The sequence below is a fragment of the Oncorhynchus mykiss genome, chromosome 16, assembly GCF_013265735.2.
Source record: "Oncorhynchus mykiss isolate Arlee chromosome 16, USDA_OmykA_1.1, whole genome shotgun sequence".
Lineage (NCBI taxonomy): Eukaryota > Metazoa > Chordata > Actinopteri > Salmoniformes > Salmonidae > Oncorhynchus > Oncorhynchus mykiss.
Window position 1 is genome coordinate 40,723,210 of NC_048580.1, and position 21,494 is coordinate 40,744,703.

General features: G+C 47.5%; 1 protein-coding gene across 4 annotated transcripts in view; it reads right to left on the reverse strand.

Moving 5' to 3' along the window:
• Positions 1-2,306: 2,306 nt before the first annotated feature.
• The window catches only part of kmt2d (lysine (K)-specific methyltransferase 2D), a 44,000-nt gene continuing 24,812 nt past the window's right edge, over positions 2,307-21,494 (reverse strand). For 2 of the 4 annotated variants that reach the window (XM_021565865.2, XM_021565866.2), the window contains exons 31-50: positions 19,776-21,460; positions 19,430-19,641; positions 19,206-19,272; positions 18,789-19,021; positions 15,029-18,157; positions 14,713-14,856; positions 14,269-14,433; positions 13,825-13,972; positions 13,493-13,574; positions 11,911-12,086; positions 11,595-11,719; positions 11,195-11,342; positions 10,776-10,912; positions 7,868-9,281; positions 7,481-7,617; positions 7,107-7,237; positions 5,948-6,254; positions 5,675-5,748; positions 5,486-5,594; positions 2,307-5,313 (exon numbers count right to left, since the gene is read on the reverse strand). In XM_021565865.2, coding sequence (XP_021421540.2) covers positions 5,221-5,313; positions 5,486-5,594; positions 5,675-5,748; positions 5,948-6,254; positions 7,107-7,237; positions 7,481-7,617; positions 7,868-9,281; positions 10,776-10,912; positions 11,195-11,342; positions 11,595-11,719; positions 11,911-12,086; positions 13,493-13,574; positions 13,825-13,972; positions 14,269-14,433; positions 14,713-14,856; positions 15,029-18,157; positions 18,789-19,021; positions 19,206-19,272; positions 19,430-19,641; positions 19,776-21,460 — 8,716 coding nt within the window. In that variant the 3' untranslated portion in view covers positions 2,307-5,220. The remainder of the gene's footprint in view (positions 5,314-5,485; positions 5,595-5,674; positions 5,749-5,947; positions 6,255-7,106; positions 7,238-7,480; positions 7,618-7,867; positions 9,282-10,775; positions 10,913-11,194; positions 11,343-11,594; positions 11,720-11,910; positions 12,087-13,492; positions 13,575-13,824; positions 13,973-14,268; positions 14,434-14,712; positions 14,857-15,028; positions 18,158-18,788; positions 19,022-19,205; positions 19,273-19,429; positions 19,642-19,775; positions 21,461-21,494) is intronic. The other 2 variants (XM_021565867.2, XM_021565868.2) reach the window with 2 other exon arrangements.

A 21,494-nucleotide genomic window follows, 5' to 3' on the forward strand; every position in this document is an offset into this window, starting at 1 on the left:
GTTCTCTACCATACACCGCCTCCCATGTTGTTTTTAGAGAATTTGGCAGTAAGTCCAACTGGCATCACAATCAGACATGTCACCACGCCAGCCCAGGCCCTTTACACTCACCTGTGGGAGTGTCTGAGATTAGCTACCCGGACAGCTGATGAAACTGGGTATGCACAACCTGAATTTCTGCACAAATGGTCTGGCAAACTCATCTGCGTGCTTGTCGTCACCAGGGTCTTGACCTCACTACAGTTCGACATCGTAACTGACTTCACGCCCGAAAAGTGTTATTTTCGCAGATGAATCCCGTTTTCATCTGTACTGGGCAGATGTCTTTGTGTACGGCGTCATGTGGTTTGCTGATGTCAACGTTGTGCACAGAGAACCCCGTGGTGGGGATATGGTACGGGCAAGCATAAGCTAGGCACAACGAACACGATTGCATTTTATTTATGTCAATTTGAATGCACAGACATACTGTGATGAGATCCTGAGGCCCATTGTCGTGCCATTCATCCACCACCATCACGTTTCAGCGCGGTAATGAGCAGCCCCAATGTCGGAAGGATCTGTACACAGTGGAAAATGTCCCCGTTTTTCCATGGCCTGCATACTCACCAGACATGTCACCCATTGAACATGTTTGGGATGCTCGACGTGTACAACGGCGTGTTCCTGTTCCCGCCAATACCCAGCAATTTCGCACAGCCATTGGAGGAGTGGGACTACGATCAACAGCCTGATCAACTCTGTGAAGAAGCACTAATTGTGTGCCTCATACTGACTGGTTTTCTGCTCCACGCCCCTACTTTAAAACATTTGTTTAAGGTATCTGTGAACAACAGATGCATATCTGTATTCCCAGTCATGTGAAATCCATAGATTAGGGCCTAATGAATTTATTTCAATTGACTGATGTCCTAATATGAACAAACTCAGTAAAATTGTTGCATGTTGCGTTTTTTATATTTTTCTTCAGTGTACATCAGAGTAGACTCACAGCTGTTCCTGTACAGCTTTCAGAAGCCTGGAATAGCTTGTAGTTGATTGGACAACATTTCACATTTAGTCATTTTAAGACTTGTCAAGCATTAAAACAGATGGGTTGCATTCTGCTACTTGAATACCCCACGTCGCTCATGCCTGCTTGTATGTGACTCCTACATGTATCACATTTTGAGAGTTGGTCCAGTTTTATGTTTTGAAATGTGGCAGGGATGTTTTTTTGGAATGGTTTTATTAGATATTTTTGACGACTACAGAGATTTGATGTGATTTAAGAAGCCAGTCAAAGATGTAGCCTATTTTTTTAATTCAGTCCAACATGTAGGTAGGGGTAAGGAGCCTTTTGGACCTAGACTTAAGCGCTCCAGTACTGCTTACCGCGCGGTAGCAGAGAACAGTATGACTTGGGTGACTGATGAGGCATAAACGATGGTAATGAGAACTGTTTTACTATAGACACTACTGATGAAGACATTGTGATTTGTATACAAAACATAGGCATCTCTCTCTGTACTGTGGTCATTTTTCTTCAGTGACATCTTCAATGGTACTTACAGCTGGTTTCTTGGAGATGCAGAAGTCAAAGAGAGCTCAGGAAAACAATGTTTTATTCTTGGCTTTTCTTGGATTGTAGGTATCGATTTTCCCTTTTACACTGGGCTAGTTGATATTGATGTAACTATGAGCTCATCTCACCATTTTGTGTATTTATTTTCGATTGAACAGGGCAAGAAGAATAGGCTTTGATTTCTGTTAACACTGGAACTGGGCTCTCTGAAAAAGGATACAATGTGTTCTGATGGTATGCAGAACAAGGGGGCTGTCTCAACACTGGGACCTCTGTCTTTACTGAGGTAAAAGATATAGAATGCAGAGGGGGAAAAAATATTTTTGGGATTTGGGGCATGTATACCCCAGTAAATGTATGTTGCTGCTACTGTAACATTGGCAAGGATATGACGGATGGAGTATTTGGGGGGTCAATCTATCCTGGTATTTCATGAGGGCTTTGAGTAAGAGATGGTTGTCATGAGAACCAAATGTCAAATATTCCTATCCATGTTTTAGCATGGGATTTTTTTGTTTTGTTATACCATCAACTGTCCTATTCATACTGTAAACACCTCAATATTTCAAACACCATGTTAAACTACTCTTTTTTTTTTTTTTTTCAGGACTAGTTAGAAAATGTGTACATATGGTAGGTGATATACATTAAAATACAAGTTTTGTATTAGTCTGTCTGAGTATCACTTTAGCATGCAAGTCTCAACTCGCATGTTTTATTTAAATGAAAATAAGATTCCAAATTATATTTAAAAATGCATTTTATTTTTCTTTAAAAGAAATAAAAGCAGAGACAAATGGATGGGGGAAGGGGGGGGGCTGTATAGAAAACCTCTGTCGTTCTATGTACAATTCAAAATTATATCCATACAAAACATGCCACATACAATAAAAATTATTCATATTCCCTTAAAGTAGCTCAGCTGTACAGATGTAAAACATTTTTAAAAAGTTAGGTAAAAAAAGTTCAACTTTCAGCAAGCTCTTTATTTTAAGATATGCAGAAAACTTAAATTAGATATTCAAACATGATAGAAGGTAGGAAGAAGTTACTTAGGCTAAAATCCAGTGAGCGGCAAAATGTCTAATGGTCTTCCCTTCAAATAAACAGGACAAGAAAAATATATCACTGACTCATACTTTACCAATATCTACCACTTTTAGAGAAGTACTATTGAGTGCAATTTATTCTCAGGTAAGTACTGGGTTAACTTTGAATATTTAGTCATAACATACATCAGACCGAGTAGCCTGTTTTCACAAGGTATACCAACACATTCACTTCTATAGGGAAGATGACACACCAATCATATTTAACTAATATCCTAGCCAGGGAGAAGTTAAAGATTTTCCGTATACTAATGATCAAATTGTGACCAATCAAGGGAGAGAGGTTTTGGTAAAATTGACTAGTAGCATAAATTAAAAGTAAATGAACAAATACATGAACAATTTGACATAAATACACAAATGCTATGCACCCTTCAAGTGATTTCTCATTGTTGTAATAATCTTGACAACTTTCTTTCACTCTTGGCTTCTCATCCAAGTCATTGAAGACCTGACATCTTCACATACCTATTTTAACAAACTGTCTGAAAGCTTATAGCAAAAAATGCTAATAGAAAAACAGGTAAATGCAAAAACACTCCATTTTACATATATTTATATATATACACACAGCATAATCTTTGATAAAATGATATCCAGTGGTTGATTTCTTTCATCAATTTTATTTCTCTACAATTTTAGATTTTTATTGATTAAAAAGGGGTTGGATAAAGAGTTTGTTGCCCCCCAATAGAATATATATACAGTTTGTACACTTTTGCATTTTTCTTACGTGAGGTTTTAGGTCAGGGTAGAGGGGACATCACCATGGAGACTTCAGAACTCTCCCCTTTGAAGATCTACTTTGTTATTAATTTCATTTAAAAAAAGAAAAATGCCCTTTTTTTTTTTTGTTTGTTTTTGACAAGTCTTCCCCTGCCCTTGATTAAAGACTCTAGTATAGAAAAGACCGTACTACCACTAGAAAACCACAACACAGGGATCTTTAGAAACACACCTAGCTGTGGTGTGGTTAGACAGGCAGGGCCAGGCAGAGAAAGACTCACTACAGTAAAAAAGTTTACAACAGTCCACTACATGATATAGAGGAAGATGCTAGATTCATGGTTGACGTCATTCGAGAAAATAAAATATAAAAAAATGCAGATGGGATTTCAAGGACTAAAAGGTGGAACACAAACGGGATAGTAGTCTTGCATTATTACCCGCAAGCTTTCTGCTTAACGTGTGACCAGAAGGAATAAAGCAGCAAGCGTACGTTACTTCTCGCACTCATTAGTTGAACTTGATCGTCTTGCCAAAGACGACTTATTAAATTAGCGCTTCGCTTTACGCATTGACGCACCAATCCCTCGCTCGGTCCTCCAGAACGCAAGGTTAGATGTTACTGTGCATTCAGTCAACTAAAAAGCATGATATCTAAATGTGTTATAAATATGCAGAGAAGGGCAACATGAAATCCAGGATGATCAGGAGTCATCTCGTGATACCTGTTAAGCTTGTGATTGATCTTAATGGGATATCTTTAAAAAAAAAACGATCATATAATTTATTCCGTCTGTATAGATAATTAATGAGGAGTAATATTGTTGGCTCATTATTGTAAAATCAGCATAGAATAGAGCAAACCGGCTGCTAGTTTTAAGTTTCCCTGCTTGTCCGAGAAGGCTATATTATTAGCCTAATGAAAACATTCCCACCGACCCCTTTCTTCCCCCTTTTCCACAGTAGCAGTTTTTACACAAAGTAAGCAGTCACTCCCACTAGATCAATGAGGTAGACTGGGGGTCCAACTAACCCACCTTTTATAAACTCCTTGAGTCAGTCAGGCCAGTAAAACCTTTGTCTGGTGCCTCTAGAGGTCAACTTTTATTGTATCAGACATCTTTCTACTCCCGTCTCCATCAGCGATACATAGTTCTTCTATACAGACTCAGAGCCACTGTCTTCAGGATTGTCTAGCTAGCCAATAATATCCACGTTGGGGAGTCAATCTCCACCAATGACAACGGGAGAGTGTCTTTTCCTTAAGGGTTAGGTTAGGAAGAGGGGGAGTGCGGGGGGAGAAGAATAGGATAGGTAAGACCCTAAAAAAAAAATGCATTCGTTTGTTCTTAGTACTTAAAATGGCTTCTTTCTTCAAAGCTCTAGGTGAGATCTGTCCTAAGAGAGTATTGATATCACATAGAATCAGAACATTTGGTAGGTTTAGAGGATTGTATTCCAGCCATAGTTATTGAAGGGGGGGCGGTAGGTAGGTAGAGGAAAGAGTTGCTTTTGGCAGAGGACACAGTTCATCCACAAAGAGATTGTCCCACCATTCGGCTGGATGTCAATAGAGGTGGGTTTGTTTGCGTTTAGAATCAGTAATGCTCTTCAAACCTTTGGCTACAGGTGTGAATGCAAACGTCTTCGTCTTATTGATTTGGAGGTTAGATTTCCCTCCTCGTTCGTCAGCTTATGAACTGGGTAAGTAGTTCTAAAGACTATAGGCTTTGGCGCAGCAGGAGTGTTCTGTTCTGGCACCCAGGAGAAAGAAGGGACTCCCCCCTCTCTCTCTCCTCCTCTCTATTTTTCCCTGTTCGTTTAGTTCATCCACTTTCGGCAATTCCAGGCTCCGCAGTGGCAAGGGATCTTGTGCTGATCGTCCTCAAAGTCAAACTGATAGTCGTACGTCAGCTAGGAGAAGAGACAGAGAGGGTCAACAACAACACTGCTGTAATATCATTATTACATCAACAGTAGTCACACTGCTTTACTGTAACACAACCAAGACCCCCAAAGAGACAGTTTAGGGCTTTTAAATCGGTGAAGGAAGCTGTATATTGACCAGGGTTCTCTGTGGTCTCACCTCTTCTCCCTTGGGGATCCGGCGACTGGAGATAATGATGATCTTGTCCTCTTTGTCAAACGTCACCACCTCGGCAACACAGTTGGGGGCACAGGAGTGGTTGACATAGCTAAAGAGGAAAACAGGAGGGTGAGACCGGGACAAACACAATAGGGGAAAAAAAAGAGAAAGTACACTTCCAACACCTACCGAGCTGGGCCGCCAGTCAGAGTGGCATCGATCACATGCTCGTTGTTGGTGCGGAACATGTAGATCCCACGGTTCTAGAAGAAAACAAGCAGGAAGAGAGCTCATTCTAAAACACTCCAATCCACTGACACTTTGACTATGAACAAATATTACAACCTATATCGGTATTTTCACCCTTTGGTTAAGTTGTGAAAAATCAACAATTCAAATCACAGTTATGCCTGGAGGGGAACTAAACAGACAAAAGACTGTTACTACTCGAGATCCACCCACCTGTTCCTCGTAGATCTTCTCGCGGCGGTTGGCCACCTCGTTGCGGATGATGGTTCCTATATACTCGATGACCATGGTGTGTTTGTCCAGGTCCTTGGCAGCGTATAGCCCCAGGCCCTGGATCTGGGACCGGGCCAGGTAGACGTTGTTCTTCCACTCGGTCTTCAGGCGCCGGTACTGGGAGGACTTGGAGTGGACAAACTGCTTGCTGTAGGGGGTGTTGATCTCACCGGTGAAGGTGCTCTGGTAGGCCTTGGACATGGACGTACTGTTCAGGGTGTGAGGCCTAAGAGAGAGAGACACAGAACTAGATCAGAGTCAGTCTGCACAGTCATCATGTCATTCAGTTTAGAAATGTTTCAGTGTCACTCCTCATTAGAACATTCAATGAAACACATTTTTTAAAAACTTATTTTTTTATAGGACATTTAGGTCAACAGTGAGGGAGAGCACCCTCATTATTGTGTATAATGCATGGAACACACTTTTTGACCTATCAGAATGGGCCCGAACTAACAACTTTATAAACAACTACTAACAGACCACACAGCTAGTTTCTCTACACCACTTATCTATTTCAAATGGGATGCTGGTGTCTGAGTAAAATAAATATTTTAGGATGTTTATTTTTTTGGTGGTGGATAAAAACTACTCCAGTCTGAACTTACACTACTAAAGCCAGATAGAATGTGTGTAGAAATGATAATGAACATTTTGGAAAAAACAATTTCTTCAATTATCTAGAATTTTCTATATAGAGCTATTAGCAGCAGATTTGGTTGATGTTGGGGTCTCAAACCAGTCAGCTAACTAAAATTTGTCATCAAGAATACAGGCAAAATGGATTATTTACTATCAATAGCATTCAAAGAAGTTGCTGCTTCCCAGTTGGCCATTTTGGCCCCCAAAAAATTGAAACGCAATTATTGAGTTGCGACTGAGACAATCTGGTCTTATTTGGGTCCCGAGTGCAAAACCAGCTGACAACCACTGCTTATCTAGATCACCTATATCTTCTATAACTATAAATCTATTTGGAAGACTATACTGCAGTCTTACCTCTTGCCGTGTGTGAGGATCTTGATCAGACTAAAGTTAATCGCTACAGCATATTATCATATCTATGTCGTCTACATGGAGGACTATACTGCAGTCTTACCTCTTGCAGTGTGTGAGGATCTTGGGCTCGGAGCGGGCGCAGCCGGTGGGGTTGATCATGAGCGGCAGCTCCATCAGAGGGTGGCGACCGTATCGGAACACATAGTCCTGGCAGCTCTCCACTCCAGGCAACTAATAACGTAACACACAGGATGTTAGTGAAGTCAAGGATGAAAAAGCATGATCCAAACCTCCGATGGCACCCTATTCCCTCTGCGGTGCACTCCTTTTAACCAGAGCTGTAGTGCAAAGTAGGGCACCGAATGGGCAATAGTGTGTGTTATTGGAGACACAGGACTTGGTGTCATGGAAGCAATGAGAGCAGAGGAGGGAAAAGCCAAATGGCGATTCTGATTTCGGGAAAGGACTTCTTACCGACTCAGTGATGCGCAGAACGGCGTGGACCGTGAGGCCGTACATGTCCTCTCCCTTCACATGGTCAGTGAAAAGCTTCAGCATGGCAGACTCTTCTCTCAGCTTAGCTACAGACTTAACCACTCTGTCCCAGATACCTAGAGGGAAGGCAGAAAAACACAGGACATGGTCACAGACCAGATTAGTAAATTGCAGCGATGGAGTCAATTCCATTTTAATTACGGACATGGCTGTGTTGCAATGGTGCAATTACCCCAAAAAATGGAAACTCAATTCCAAATCAATGGCAATTTAGACAAATGAACCCAAACTGTGGTCAGTTCTGTGATTGGACATTTCAACAGAGGCAGCCTGAGCAGGCTCTGGGTGTGGGGACAGAGAACGTACCTTCTGGGCTGGTGTCGCGGTAGTGCAGGTCCTCCTGTCCATGCTCCAGCACCCGTACCTCGAACAGCGGCCTTCCCTCCGTCTCGCTGATACGACAACGATACCGACACCGGCGGTTAGGCACCCGCGTGCTCCAGTAGATCCTGGTAGCCTCGTAGCCCACGGGGAAGATGGCGGTCGGGGAGTGGAAGGCTTGCATCTGAGACGGCAGCAGCTGGCCCACGGCGTGGAAGATGAGGCCGCCTACGCGGAACAGGTGGATGCGGTCGCCGCGTTGTAAGATGCTGGCGATCTGCTTGACCTCGTCTCTCTCGATGTAGACCCGGCGGAACACGGAGAAGCCCGTCAGCTCCTCCTCGCTGGGCCCTTTCAGTTTGTGTTGGGTGCACAGCATGGTCTTGTCCCTGAAGAACATGCAGCGGGCCTGGATGCCGCAGGCGAAGTGGTAGACGTTGGGGCAGCGCAGGCGGTTGCAGCTGTTGGTGGCGCCCGTCTTCTGGCAGCAGGCACAGCGGGTGCGGAGCCCGCGCCTCAACGCCATTTCGACGTTCATCAGCGCGCCTCCCTGCGTCTCGTACACCTCCGTGCTCCACAGGGCGCAGTTGAGATGAACCCACAGGTCCACGTCGATGTTGAGGAGCCTGGCGGGGCCGTCCGTGGCGCCGTCGCCCTCCTCGTGGCAGAAGCAGCACTTGCGTTTGTCCCGGGGCAGCTTGTCAGGTCTCAGGGTGATGCGGAGACGCTCCATGAGCTCTGAGACCCCGCGGCTGCTCTCCTTCTTGGAACCTCCTTTACGGATGGTGATGACGATCTGGAGACGCTTCCAGCGGAGGCCCTTCCACTTCTTCACCTTGGGCCGGACCACCATCTCCTCAGGGTCGGGGGAGAGGGGCCTGCTGCGGTGCTTCACCTTGGGGGAGGTGGGGGTGTCCTGGGGATGGGGGGCTGGCTGGTCAGCCGTCGTGGCATCATAGTCCGCCTGAGCAGCAGGAGCCTCAGCATCAGCAGAGTCAAGAACAGGAGCCTTAGTGTCAGCACCAGGGTCAGAGTCGGGGACAAGGACAGGGTCAGGAGGGGGAAGGATGGCCTCCTCAGCCTCAGTTTCTGTTTTGATCTGAACAGTGGCAGGCTCCGTTTTGACCTGAACGGTGGTCTGAGCAGGGCTGGAGGGAACTTGAAAGGGAAAGGCTAGCTGAGAGGGAAAGGCTAGCTGAGAGGGGGAGGCTGGCTGGGAGGGGGAGGCTGGCTGTGTGGGAGGCTCAGGTTCACTAGGAGGAGGAGGAGCAGGAGGAGGAGAGGGAGAGGAGGGTGGGGAATCCTGGACAGGGATGACGGGGAGATGGCGGACATCCAGGTCAGACACGTTGGTTGTGTAACAGTGCTGAACCGGTTTGTCCTCCTGTTCGGGGAACTCCTGAGAGAGAAATTAACAAGTTGAAGAATCTCCTGACATTTGACAAAAAAGGCCATGTGCAAAGGTCTGTAGCTAACCTGACTAATGTATATGATTTATATAGCTCCATTTCCAGAGACTCAAAGCAATCTGTGTGTGTAAATTAAGTATGTCTATTGGGGAACACTATATGCAGGCACCTGATTTGAGCCATAAGGGAGATTAGGCATCTACCACCCGACTACCACCATCAGATTACAAGGGGACGGCCATGATCTATGACATAGCCAATGGATATATAGCACAACCCCCCCCCATCTCAAAATCAAATGGTTTTGACCGTTTGGAAGTTAAGTCAGCTTCTTTTTCCTCTTCCTGCTTTGGCTGGTCCGTGCACCTTGCAAAAGTGATTCCTTGTTATGAAATGATCAACGTTACTCTGAAAATGACCACATATACTGACTTATGGTAGAACCTGAAACAATCCAAATAAAAAGACTCCGTAAGCCCGGTTCAGCAGGTGTAGCCAGATGAGTTGTGTCTCCGGTAGCTTCCTTTTATTCCGGTAAAACACACATTTTCAACAGCGCATAGATAATAACCTAGCAAACGACATAGGTTGTCACTCAACGAATAAAGCCTAATGTCGCGCAAGCCATTTTAGCACTTGAACGCTGAAGGTGCAGCGCAGATCAGGAACAGGCTGAAGCTGCGCACAGTGCACAAATTGACTAGGCTACGGATGTCCCTAGGGTGATTCAACATGCAAAATGACTTGTAGATCTATGACTGCAAACACAGTTACATGCTTAGTTTGACACGGAAGGGCGACGTATCAGTTGTCACAAAATATGAGGTATTTTCAGAAGGTAGAAAGTAATGAGCAAAAAAAATGTATTGACGATTCGGAATGTTTTCAATCAAAATGTCTTTTGACTGATGCATGCTACATTCAGATTGGTTTGGGGTCCGCAAATCAATACAGTCCCATCTTAAACATTTGAATCGGGGACAAATCCGTATCGGTGAATTGTTACACCCCTAATAAATATATAGGGTTGTATCATAGGGAGACTGTACAGCAGGCCTCCAAACAAACATCTTATCCTGGTGGCACTGGTGCAATAAAGTCCAGCCCATGATTTGATCGCACACCAATTTTTTTCCCCCCACGGGCATCACGCAATATACCTTTTTTGTGTGTGTGTAATGAGCTCAATAAAGTCATTCACAGTGCTTTATTAGGAGCTGCATGTAGTACACTACTGATATGGCATTCAGTAAATACGTTGTTTCATTTAACATGTCCCAAGCAAGAAAGCATGATTCAACATATTTTGATGTTCAACCTAATCCATTGATTGCCATACATTTCGGGTTTGGCAGTCTGGAGCAATGCTGTTCAGGGATGTTTTGGCTGAGGAACAGGCCTGTCTATTGGAGGAATATCAGAGAAGGAACTTTCAGATTAATAAGGGATATTCACATCCCTGAATGAGAGAGAATGTGGCCTACCTGTTTGATGAGTGAGAGGATGTCCACCTGTTTCTTCAGAGTGCAGCCTGGCAGAGAAACATCAAACTGTCTGAGCCACTCTGCGTCCTGGCTGGCTGAACTACCATCTGTACCACCAGCCTTCACACACAGAGCACCTGAAGGGAGAGTTTGCTAATTAGATGATTGGTTTCTTCAATATATCTGACCATTTTCTTTCCTGTTTCGCCAATTATTTTTTATCTAGCTAAGAATTTAAGATGGAAGGGGGGGGGGGGGGGGGGGGGGGGGTCAACCTAGAGAAACATTAAGCTTAGGCATAAATCTAGGATCAGCTTATCCTCTTCCCTAAATCTTAAGTTTCTGGTTAAATCCATATTTAGTAGGTAGCTACATTCTATTTGGGACTTGACTGTGAGGAGAAATGTAATAGAAATCACCTGTCGGTCCAGTACCTGGTTGTTCGGGGCTTTTCCCTGGTCCTGAGGCTCCTGCTCTGCTCGGGCTGGGAGAGAAAGCCACCTCATAGGAACCAGGCATCCGCATGTGGAGGAGCTGAGCCACAGCCACCATTACATGGTTCAGATTCTGGAGAAGTACCAACCCACCCATCCATCAAGATCATAACTAGCCAAATTGTTGTCGTTTTATTTCACAACAGACAGTTCATGGTTTAGTTCAGATAGGAGGTAGCCTGGTCCCGTATCGGTTTCAACCCATATCTGTATAGACAGCACAAACTGATCTGAGACCAGGCTAGACAGGAGATGGGTTGAAGTGAAAATGATAGGCGGTCAGAAAAGGGGTGTAGAGGGACAGAAGAGGATTAAGCTCAGTAACCTTGGCTGCAGCGGAGGTCAGTGTGAAGGTCACAGCCACCTCGTTGCTCTTGGCTTTGTCCCAGGGGTTGGTTGTAGACGCCAACTTGTCGGCCGCTGCTTCAAACAGCTTGTTCTCTGGAAACACTGGACAAGGGGAAGAAAAAATATATATAACGTGGACTGGCAAGTCCAATTATGTGTTTTGTGCTTGCATTTTGAAATATTTTAGCAATTTAGCAATGCTCTTAGACACTCAAGAGCAACTCACAATAAGTGCATTGTCAATAAGTGGCCTATATTATTTATGACAACAGAAGCTTGTGTAGTGGACCTACCTGGGATGGCAGTGCGGGGGATGAGTGGTATGATAGGGGATATGGTTCTCTCCGTCTCCTCCTCTTTGGGTTCTCGGAGGCGAGGGAAGCGTGGCGCCTCGTCGCCTAGGTCACTCTCAGGAGAGGACGCTGGGACGATACTGTCTGGAGCGTCGCTGTCCTCGTCACTCTCCATCCTGAAAGATATAAGTAAGGTAACGTTCGCAATCAACTACTCATTATTATCGGAGTAGTTCTTTCAGTATAGAGAGCAAAACATATGCTCTCCATCCTGGAAAACACGGTCGGTCAAGGCCACACTGTGTATGGGACGGGCGGGTACTATATACGCCAGAGGCAGCTACTCCGGAGAGAAAGAGAACGGTTCTCCTCAAACTATTGAGGAAAAGCTCAAAACAGTGACAACAATGTGATCCCAAGGGGGGAAGAGAAGAAAAAAAGGAGCCACCGACAAGCGCTAGTCAGACAAATGTAAATGCCATCATCCCATTTGGCAGTGCCCGTCTTTACTGCATCAAATCAATGTAAAGAAGCTAGCTAAGATAGCCAGACGTTCGCTAGCCAGCTAGCTAGGCTAGTCGAGGCTATTTCACTGCGCTCCCCATCCTCGTCCACAACAACTCCATTCAGATTAAACAGCAGCCCACCTGTCAGTTGCTTGTTGTAGCCGACACATTTAGAGAACTTAATTGTGTCATTTGTATTCCATTTCGCATTGATAAGAGAGCTCCCACTTCACGTTGCTACACATGGAGCCACTGACTGTAGTGCCAACAAACCACACGCTTGAAACCGGAGTAGGCGATAAGGGATGTCATTTTATGGGGACGTCATAAAGTCAAAAGTCGATTTTTATTAAATGAAGGATTTCAAATGCCATGGCATATCCTTGTGTGTAGCAACGTCACAGATCATTTTATTTAACTGATACAACGGCCTATTTTAAAAATGAAAAGGCTATGAATTTCTTTCAACAAATGAAATGAATGCTCACGCAAGTATTTCGAATACGAACGTCCTTTTGACTGACTGTGCCCATCCCTAACACAGGATTAGGACAGGTGACGTGACATATACCACCAGGGCCTAAAATTAACACCCCGCCACCCGCCAGATGTGGGTCGATTTTGGCATTGGCGGGTAAAGGTGTCAGGGCTCTCCAAGGTGTCAGCATTTCACTCGCATTTGTGAATACAAATAGGTCAAGTATGACCACCTACAAAGCTAAATAAGTGCTGCATTGGCTGTTTCTTGTTTGATAGCTGGCAAATTCATCACAAAGTTAAAGACCTACAAATCCTATAGCCTATCCCACCTCGCGCTGCAACACTGTTTGGCTGGCATAAAAGTTGGTCTAATTTACTTTAAACAAAAGTCTACTAAAGTAAGACTTTGTCCTTGTGTTTCGGTTCACAAGCTAGGTTGTTTTATCAATGTTTGAGTTTCAACTGTCAGGGAAGAGAAGATGACAGGGCTACTAGTCAGACTCAATCTCACAGGCACAAACATGACAGCCACATTACCACGGTAACCTCCCGCCCTTAAAAAGGACAGGTGAACATTTAGGCCCTGCATATCATACCTGATGTCCTCGTTCTGGTTGTGAGGAGGGGTGGGGAGCGCTGCAAGTATATCCATACTCTTCACCTCCTCAGTGACAGAATCTGCAGACACATTGAAGCGAGAGATGCCATTAACAGACTGTTCAGCTGCTCATCAAATCTGATTGCACTGTACAAAACACTGTACATTCAAGCCGGATAGGAACAAAGACCATGAAATTACTAAGGGGTTTTGGATGACAAAACATACAGGCTTGGAAGTGAGACGAAGTGAGTCTTTATTTAAAAGAACGACCTTAAAAACACAAAATAGCTTTATTTCCATTTATTTTTTATAAAAACCTTGTCTTACCCATAGTGTCCTCTGTGGTCTCGGTCTCCTTCTGTACCTCAGTCAGCTCCTCCACAGCAGTCGTCCCATTGAGCATCTTGTGCTGTACCGAGGGGGGTGGTGTGGGGGGCAGGGAGGACGGGGGTGTTGGTGGATTACTGAGGTTACTCTAAGGATACAGGGTGCCGTGGTTAAACAGTGGACAGTGGGATAATTGAGAGCAATAAAAGTGATTGTTGTTATAGAATAACGATAATCATTTAAACTTCTATAGCACTTTTCATAACAGAAAGAAAGCGCTTCAAAAGCTACAAATATGAACATCTTGTTAAAACTACTGGGAGGGTGAATACACATAAATAAAAGATGAGAACATAGAGACACTGTTACTCCTGCATCAAGAACAATATGCAGCTGGAAATCTGGACGACCACAGTAAGTCTACGCTGTACACAAGACAGTTACCTTGGTGAGAAGCTGAGAGTAGTAGTCCGGGATGTTGTCCAGTACTGCATTTCCAAAGGAGCCCTTGAGCTGGGCCTTGCCGTCGGCTGGGCTGCTGCCGAAGGGGGCGAATAGGTCCAGACTGGCAGTGATGGAGGGCTCCATCAGGGGAAGGAGAGAAAGGCCCTGGATGAAAATAATGAGAACATTGTTTTTTGAACACAAGTTTTTGTCACCAACATTTTTTTTTAAAAATACAAATTAGGTATTACTGTAAAAAGTGACATCCTACAAAATATGCACTGCATTTGTTAAAGCGTTGTTTTTTTTAAATATCAAAGTTAGCAAATAATACAGCATACACTAAAATCAACACCCTTTCGTTCAATTAAAATGTCCCACTACGTTTCGGTGAGAAAAGGTCTGGTATTCATTCACCAAGCCTCGGAGGTCACCTCCTCTTACCTGTTTCAGTTGTTTCATCAGGGCTTCAGTGCTCTTCCCAACCTCCTCTTTCTTCTTCTTACGGGACTGGGGTGCTCGTTCTCCAGGCTTGTTGGTGCGCTTTACCTTGGCAACAGGAGCCCTCTTTGTGATGGACTGCAGATCCTGTGATGAGGACCAACAAAAGCAATGAAGCAAGGAATTGCACCATAGCCCCCATTTGAGAGGACTAGTACCATCAAAATATGACAAGCTATGTAGATTTCTATGACTAGTACCTTCTTACTACCTTGCAAAAACAAGAACAGTCATAACGGATAGGATATATCTGACTCACCTCCATGTTGCGTGGAGTCCCCTGTAGTTTCTGCTCCAGCATGGCCAGCTTGCTGTTGATGTGTCCGTTGATCTCATTGTGGATGCCGTCAGATGGCCTCTGAGCTGCCAGCTGCAGGTTCTTGGTCCTCAGGAGCTTCTGCAGCAGCTGTTGTCCTGTCTCAGTCCTGGGGAGGTGGGCTCCGGGGTCCCCTCCTGGTCCAGGACCAGTGTTACCAAATCCTCCAACCGGCTCCCCAGTCACCTCCCTCTTGATGGCCCCGGAGTGAGGACCACCACCACCTTCTCCATCACAAGTCACCTCTCTGGGCTCCTGTTTGATGTTCTGTAGGGTCATTTTACACAGAGCACCCTCTCTGGAGCCTGGTGGAGATTGAGGACCACCCTGGCTCTCTGAGCCCTGTTGTGGATGCTGCTGGCCCTGCTGTCCACTCTCACCCTTCTGAGGCGAAGGCCCGTTCGGAGGGACTTGGCTATGGTTTGGGTCGCCACTTCCCACCTTAAGCCCAGGGTAGTCCAGGGGACTCTTGGATGCTCCAGGTGACCTGAGAGGAGACGCCTTGATCTGACTGTAAGGACTACCTTTCCCAGCTGCCCCGTCAGTTACAGACGGAGAGGCAACGTGGGTGGAGTGCGGCGTTCCTGGGGTAGCTGGGCTCATGCCTGCTTCCTGTTTCTGCACTGAGGATCCTCCAGGGGAGCCTGCGTGGGAGGGAGATCCCTGGAAGCGTTGTTGAGCCATGTGGATCTGTGGTTGTTGCTGGTGTTGCATGACTTGGTTGGGTTGACGCATTCCCATCGCCTGTGCCATGGCGTGGCGCTGTGGGTCACCAGGGGAGTTGGCCAAGGGTTGGCGGGGAGACATGGGCCTTATGAGGCGGCCCTGGGGGGGCCCACCACGTATCTGCCCCATGGGGGAGCGAGCCATGGGTACCTGGCCTCTCATCATCTGGTGTTGCTGGGCCTGTTGTTGCTGTATCATCATCTGCTGCTGTTGGACACTCAGTGCGTACTGAGGCGAGGCTCCTGGCTGCTGCTGTTGGACTACTGGTCCTGTGATCCCTTGCTGCTGCATCTGAGGAGTCACCACGCCCGGCGGTTGGCCGGGGCCCATCATTCCTGGTTGTTGCGGGGAGCCCACTCCACCTGGTTTCCCAAGAGTTCCTCCATAGTGCATCTGCTGCTGCTGGGCTTCCAGACCGCCAGGCATCCTCTGGACCTGTCCCACCTGCTGCCCCGGTCCTAGTGGCCCCTGGGGCCTCATCTGGCCTGGCTGTCCTTGACCCACCTGGAGCCTCAGCATCTGGCCCTGTTGTTGTTGCTGCTGCTGCTGCTGCTGCTGCTGTTGGAGCTGGCGCTGTTGGATCATGGCCTGGATGTGCTGTATCTGCTGGTTGGGGGTGAGGTGTCGGAGCTGGGGGTTCTGGGCTATGATAGTCTGGATGTTGACTGGGGTGCGTATCTGACCAGGTGGACCCCCAGGCCTCTGGCCAGGCATCATGCCCTGCTGCTGGGCTCTAAGCATGCCCATCATGGCCTGCTGCTTCTGCTGCTGGGCCATGAGGGCCTGTTGCTGGGGACTAGGGTGGCCTGGCATACCAGGGACGGGCTGAGGCTGACCAGGGTGGTTCTGTTGACCCATCACATTTTGCATCTGGCCCATATTGTCATGTTGTTGTCTAATGGGGTCTTGGGCTTGCTGCATAAGATTCTGTTGTTGTTGTTGCTGTTGCTGTTGTTGTTGGGCCATGTAACACATCTGCTGTCCTTCCTGCTTGACAGTAACCAAACCAGACTTTGAGGGATCAGCATTGAGGGAACTCTGTCGCTGTAGAGAGAGTTGCTGTTGAAGCTGCTGTTGCTGCTGTGATTGCTGCTGTTGTATTTGGGGGTGCATGCCAGCCTGTTGGTAACCTGCTTGCTGTTGATGTCCAGCTTGAGCATTTTGAGGAGGTTGTTGTGGTGCCTGTTGCTGCTGCTGGGCCATGTATTGCTGCTGTTGTTGTTGTCCCACTACCGCCTGTTGCTCTCCAGAAGCCCCTGGTTGAGTCATCTGGCCAGGGGTTAAAGGTCCAGGTCCACCCTGCTGTGGAGGTGTCCTGGAGCTAGGACTAAGGATTCCACTCTCCCCCTGCTGCAGCCCCTCAGTTGGTTGCGGGGTGACCCGTGTGCTCCCCCCTGCTGAAGCGGGAGAAGATCCCATCTGACCTGGGGTAGCAGGTTGAGAGAGTCCTCCCTGGGAGTCGTGAGACTGGTTGGGTTGGCTGATGAAGCCCTGTGGTGGTGGTTGCCTGAGCTGTTGTTGTGCCACTTGCTGCTGCTGTAGCTTCTGTTGCGCCAACATGCGCTGGGCCAGGATTTGTTGTTGTTGAGGTGTGAGCTGGGCCTGGCCGGGTCCTCTGAGTCCATGGTGCTGAGGGGGTCCCACTACTCCCTGCTGGCCCATTAGGACCTGAGGCCTCTGTTGCTGCTGTATGCCTGGCTGGGCCCCCATCATGCCTGGCTGAGCAACCATCATGCCTGGAGGCTGGTTCATAGGCTGCCCTCCCATCAGGGTCTGAGCTGGCTGGGCCACAGCCTGCCCTGGTACCATACCCTGGGGCACCATGGCCTGGTTGGGCATAATTCCCTGTTGGAGGTTTGGTTGTTGTTGACTAATCAGAGAGTTACCCATGACGCTTGGCTGTGGCAACATACCTGATTGGACACCTGGATGTGGCATGGGTTGCTGGCCTTGCATCATCGCCTGTTGTTGCTGCTGCTGTTGTAGTTTCTGGATCATCTGCATCCTGTGTTGTCTCTCCTGGAGAAGTCTTTGGTCTGCCCCTTGGACTCCTCCTGGACCCTGGGGGAAGAACCCTGCAGGAGGACCACCAGGAGGACCAGGGGATCTGACTCCCAGAGCTCCAGGGTGCTGGCCTCCTCCTAGGAAAGGCTGCCCCTGTGGGGGAATTCTGACGGGCATACCTCCTTGCTGACCCATCATCATCTGCCCGGGCATCTTGGAGAGCAAGTGGGTCCCCTGGGTGGAGGGCCCTGGGGCCAGGAGACTAGAGCCCTGCTGGTGCTGCTGCTGCTTGCTCCTGTACTCTGCAATCAGGTTGGTGTGTTCCTTCTGCTGCTTTCGCACCTGAAACACAACAAGAGATGTGTTAACAGGAGCCAATATTAAAGTAACTGTCCAGTGTTTCCAGATTTCTATAAAATATGACTTAGAATTAGAAATATGGGTGAAATAGTTTTCCTTACAAAAATGGATAATTATGTTAAAGGAAAATTTCACAATTCTGCAAATTCATATTTATTATCTACAGCACCACCCCAACCCAACCTCAACATATGTGAAAACAGTGCAAGTTGAAAAATGTTGACGTTTCCCTTTAAAAAGCAGCTTTTCTGTGTAGGAAAGGCATGGGCGTACCAACAACAGAATGTGTGAGTGTATACTGGTCACTAAAAATATGTTTTTGAGTAGACCGCTGATTGGCCAGCTCATCTTACTCGGGAGGATGACATCATCCTCCATGAGGAAATAGCAACAGTTTAAGTCTGGGGTGGGGTTTTCACGTGTTTTTTCTCTGAAATATATGCTTTGGAGACAAATACACGACGAGTCAACAACACCATTTGTTTATGAGTTAACAGAATATGATTTTTAAAAGTGAGATTTCACACTGGCCAGTTACTTTATGACAGGAAAGCATGATGATGGGTGGGTGGGTAGATGGATGGGGTAAAGATTTTCAGAGAGTCTTCCCCACCTGGTCCAGTTGTTTCTGGATCTTGCCCTGCTCCTCTGTGACCAATTTGAGTTTCTCTGCGTCAGCCTCGGCGAAATCACGGCCTGCCTTTTTGGCAGTGCGCTGCTTGGCACACAGAGCCTTGCGGGACTTGCGGTGGGCTCCGATCTGCTCCTCCAGGAACTTGAGCTGCATCTGCAGCAGCTGCTGGGTGTGCAGGAGCCACTCTTCATACTGATGCTGCTCTGCATCATCTGGTAGGTAGAACAGGGGGGTGGATTCGTTGACCAATTCAAATCAGGTGTGCTTATATTGGAATACATCAAATATGTGCAATGGCTGGGGGTAACTCAAATGGAGGTTTGGGAAAACACTGGAATACATCAACTAACAAATATATGTAAGTATTATAACGCTGGAACAATTTGTAGAACTTACTGATGATCCCTTGTACAAACTGGGGAGGGTTGGGTCTCGATTGTATTGGGTCACTGCATTCCCCTTCCTAAAAATAAAAGAAGTTGTCAAAATACATAAATCAGATAAACAGACAAGAGTGATTGTGTTTTGAGGATCCCACAGCAAATGATCGGCTTTACAGGATGAATATTATGAACACATTATATTGTCCTGGTTATGTTTGGACAAGTGAGACACGGTACCTTAGATGGGCCAGATGCGAGTTGACCCTGTGGATCTCCTGTTCCCGGTGCCGACGCTAGTCTCTGGGCCAACAGAGAGACCTGTTGTCTGTTGATTCCAGAGGGTACCCCCATTGGGTCCTGTGCCAACACTCTCTTGATGCCCTTCAGTGCCACCATCTTTGCCTTGGCGATGGGATCCATGACGTCGTCAGTCACAAACTTGTCTAGATCTGTGACGGAGCAAGCAGAAACACCGGGGAAAATGTATTAAAGGAAAACGTCATGATTCAAACAAGGATTCAGGAATCATGCAAGAGTCATGATTCAAACAAGATCAAACAATCTTGAGAACTCATTTATTTACCTTTATCAGGGAAGAAGTTGTCAGCCAGAGTTGACTGTTTAATCTGTTGTTGCTGCTGCTGTGGGTTGAGTCCTGGGTGAATTCCCCCAGGATGCCCCATCCTCATCATGCCTTGTTGCTGAGCCATGGCAGCCATGTGCTGTGGCGTCATCCCAGGTTGTCCCATGATCCTTTGCTGCTGCAGGAGGTGTGGAGGGCGTGGCACCATACCTGGCTGTCCCATCATACTCTGGGGTTGGGGGCGGTGGTGCTGGGTCAGCATGATATGTCCAGGACCGCCCTGGTGGTTGGGGTGGCCTCCCATGTGAGCCCTCATTGCCCCCTGGTGGAGTGAGCTGAGCTGCTGCTGTTGCTGCTGTTTCTGGAGCTCCTTCTTCTCGTGCTCCAGCAGGTCCTGGATCAGCAAGGGAAGCTCGCTGGCTTCCAGAGAGCTCTCGACTTTGTCTAGATCCACGGCTGGGGAGTGCTGTCCCCCTCCATCGGGCAGCCCCAAAGGGTCCTCCCCCAGAGAGGATAAGGAGTCAGCCTGACCAGGAAGAGGGTATGGGAGCCCCCCTAACCGCACAGAGCTCAGAGAGGCACCCTGGTTCTCTGATTGAGTGGAGGATTTGTTTGTTTGAAGGAGCATGGAGACTGCTTCTCCCATCTCATCCTTCACCACCGCTTGGCCTGGCTCCAGCTTTATCCTGGAGGTGTCGGCAGACTCCGAGGAGGAGGGATGGGGTGTTGTGGACAACGTGGAGCCCCCCGTGTTTGAGATGGGGTTTTCCTCCACTTTTGGTTTCTGTTCCACTTTGATGTCCTGAGCTCCAGAGGTACCTGGTGTTTCACCCTCTGCTTCCACCAACCGCAGCTGGTCCGAGAACACATCCTTGGGGTCCCCTTGGTCCAGCTCAGGGTCCGTATAAGCCAGCAGGTCAAACTCGTCACTGTTGAGTAAGTCGTCTAGGTGCGGATCTGTGGTTTCCAGGTTGTCAAGGTTACCCAGGTCGTCGTCACCCTTATCAGGGTCTAGATCTAGAGCCAGGTCATCCTCATCTTCCATTCCTCCATCCCCGGGGGCATTCCCTAGCCTTTTGGGGGCAAACGGATCCTCCAGGTCGGGCTCGGGGAGATCAACATTAGGGTCCCCTGAAGCTCCAGCCTGGGACTCTGTGGAGTCCTGGGAAGGCTGGTGCTGCTGCTGCCCAGAGTGAGAACTGGGAGCGTTAGCGGTCTGGGAAGTGCCTGTGTGGGGCTGGAGATGGGGTTGCTGCTGTGAGGGGCCAGTGCTCTGCTGTGGCAGTAATAGACTCATACCACCCTGCTGTAGCCCCAGCCGTGAGTCTCTAACCCCCTCTGTCTGAGAGTCCATACCCTGAGGCATTGGATGATGAATAAACTGTCCGGGGGCCATTTCCTGCTGCTGGGGGATATATAGACGTGGCCGTTGCTGGGGCCCACGTTGGAGAAACTGGGTCCCCAGGGGCAGCCTCTGAGAGTTGTGCCTCAGCTCAATGAACTGTGGTGGGGGTCCTCCGGGGTCCATGCCGGGCGGCATGTTGAGGGGGGAGTTGAGGTTGTGCCTGGGGCCCACACCCTCTATGCCAGGCTGGGGGAACCGACGGGGACCCGGGCTCTGCTGCCACTGGCCAGGGAACGGAGGTCGACCATACATGCCCTGGGGGTTGGGGGGCCCTGGTTGTCTACAAAAGACAAATACAGACAAAATGTCAAAAC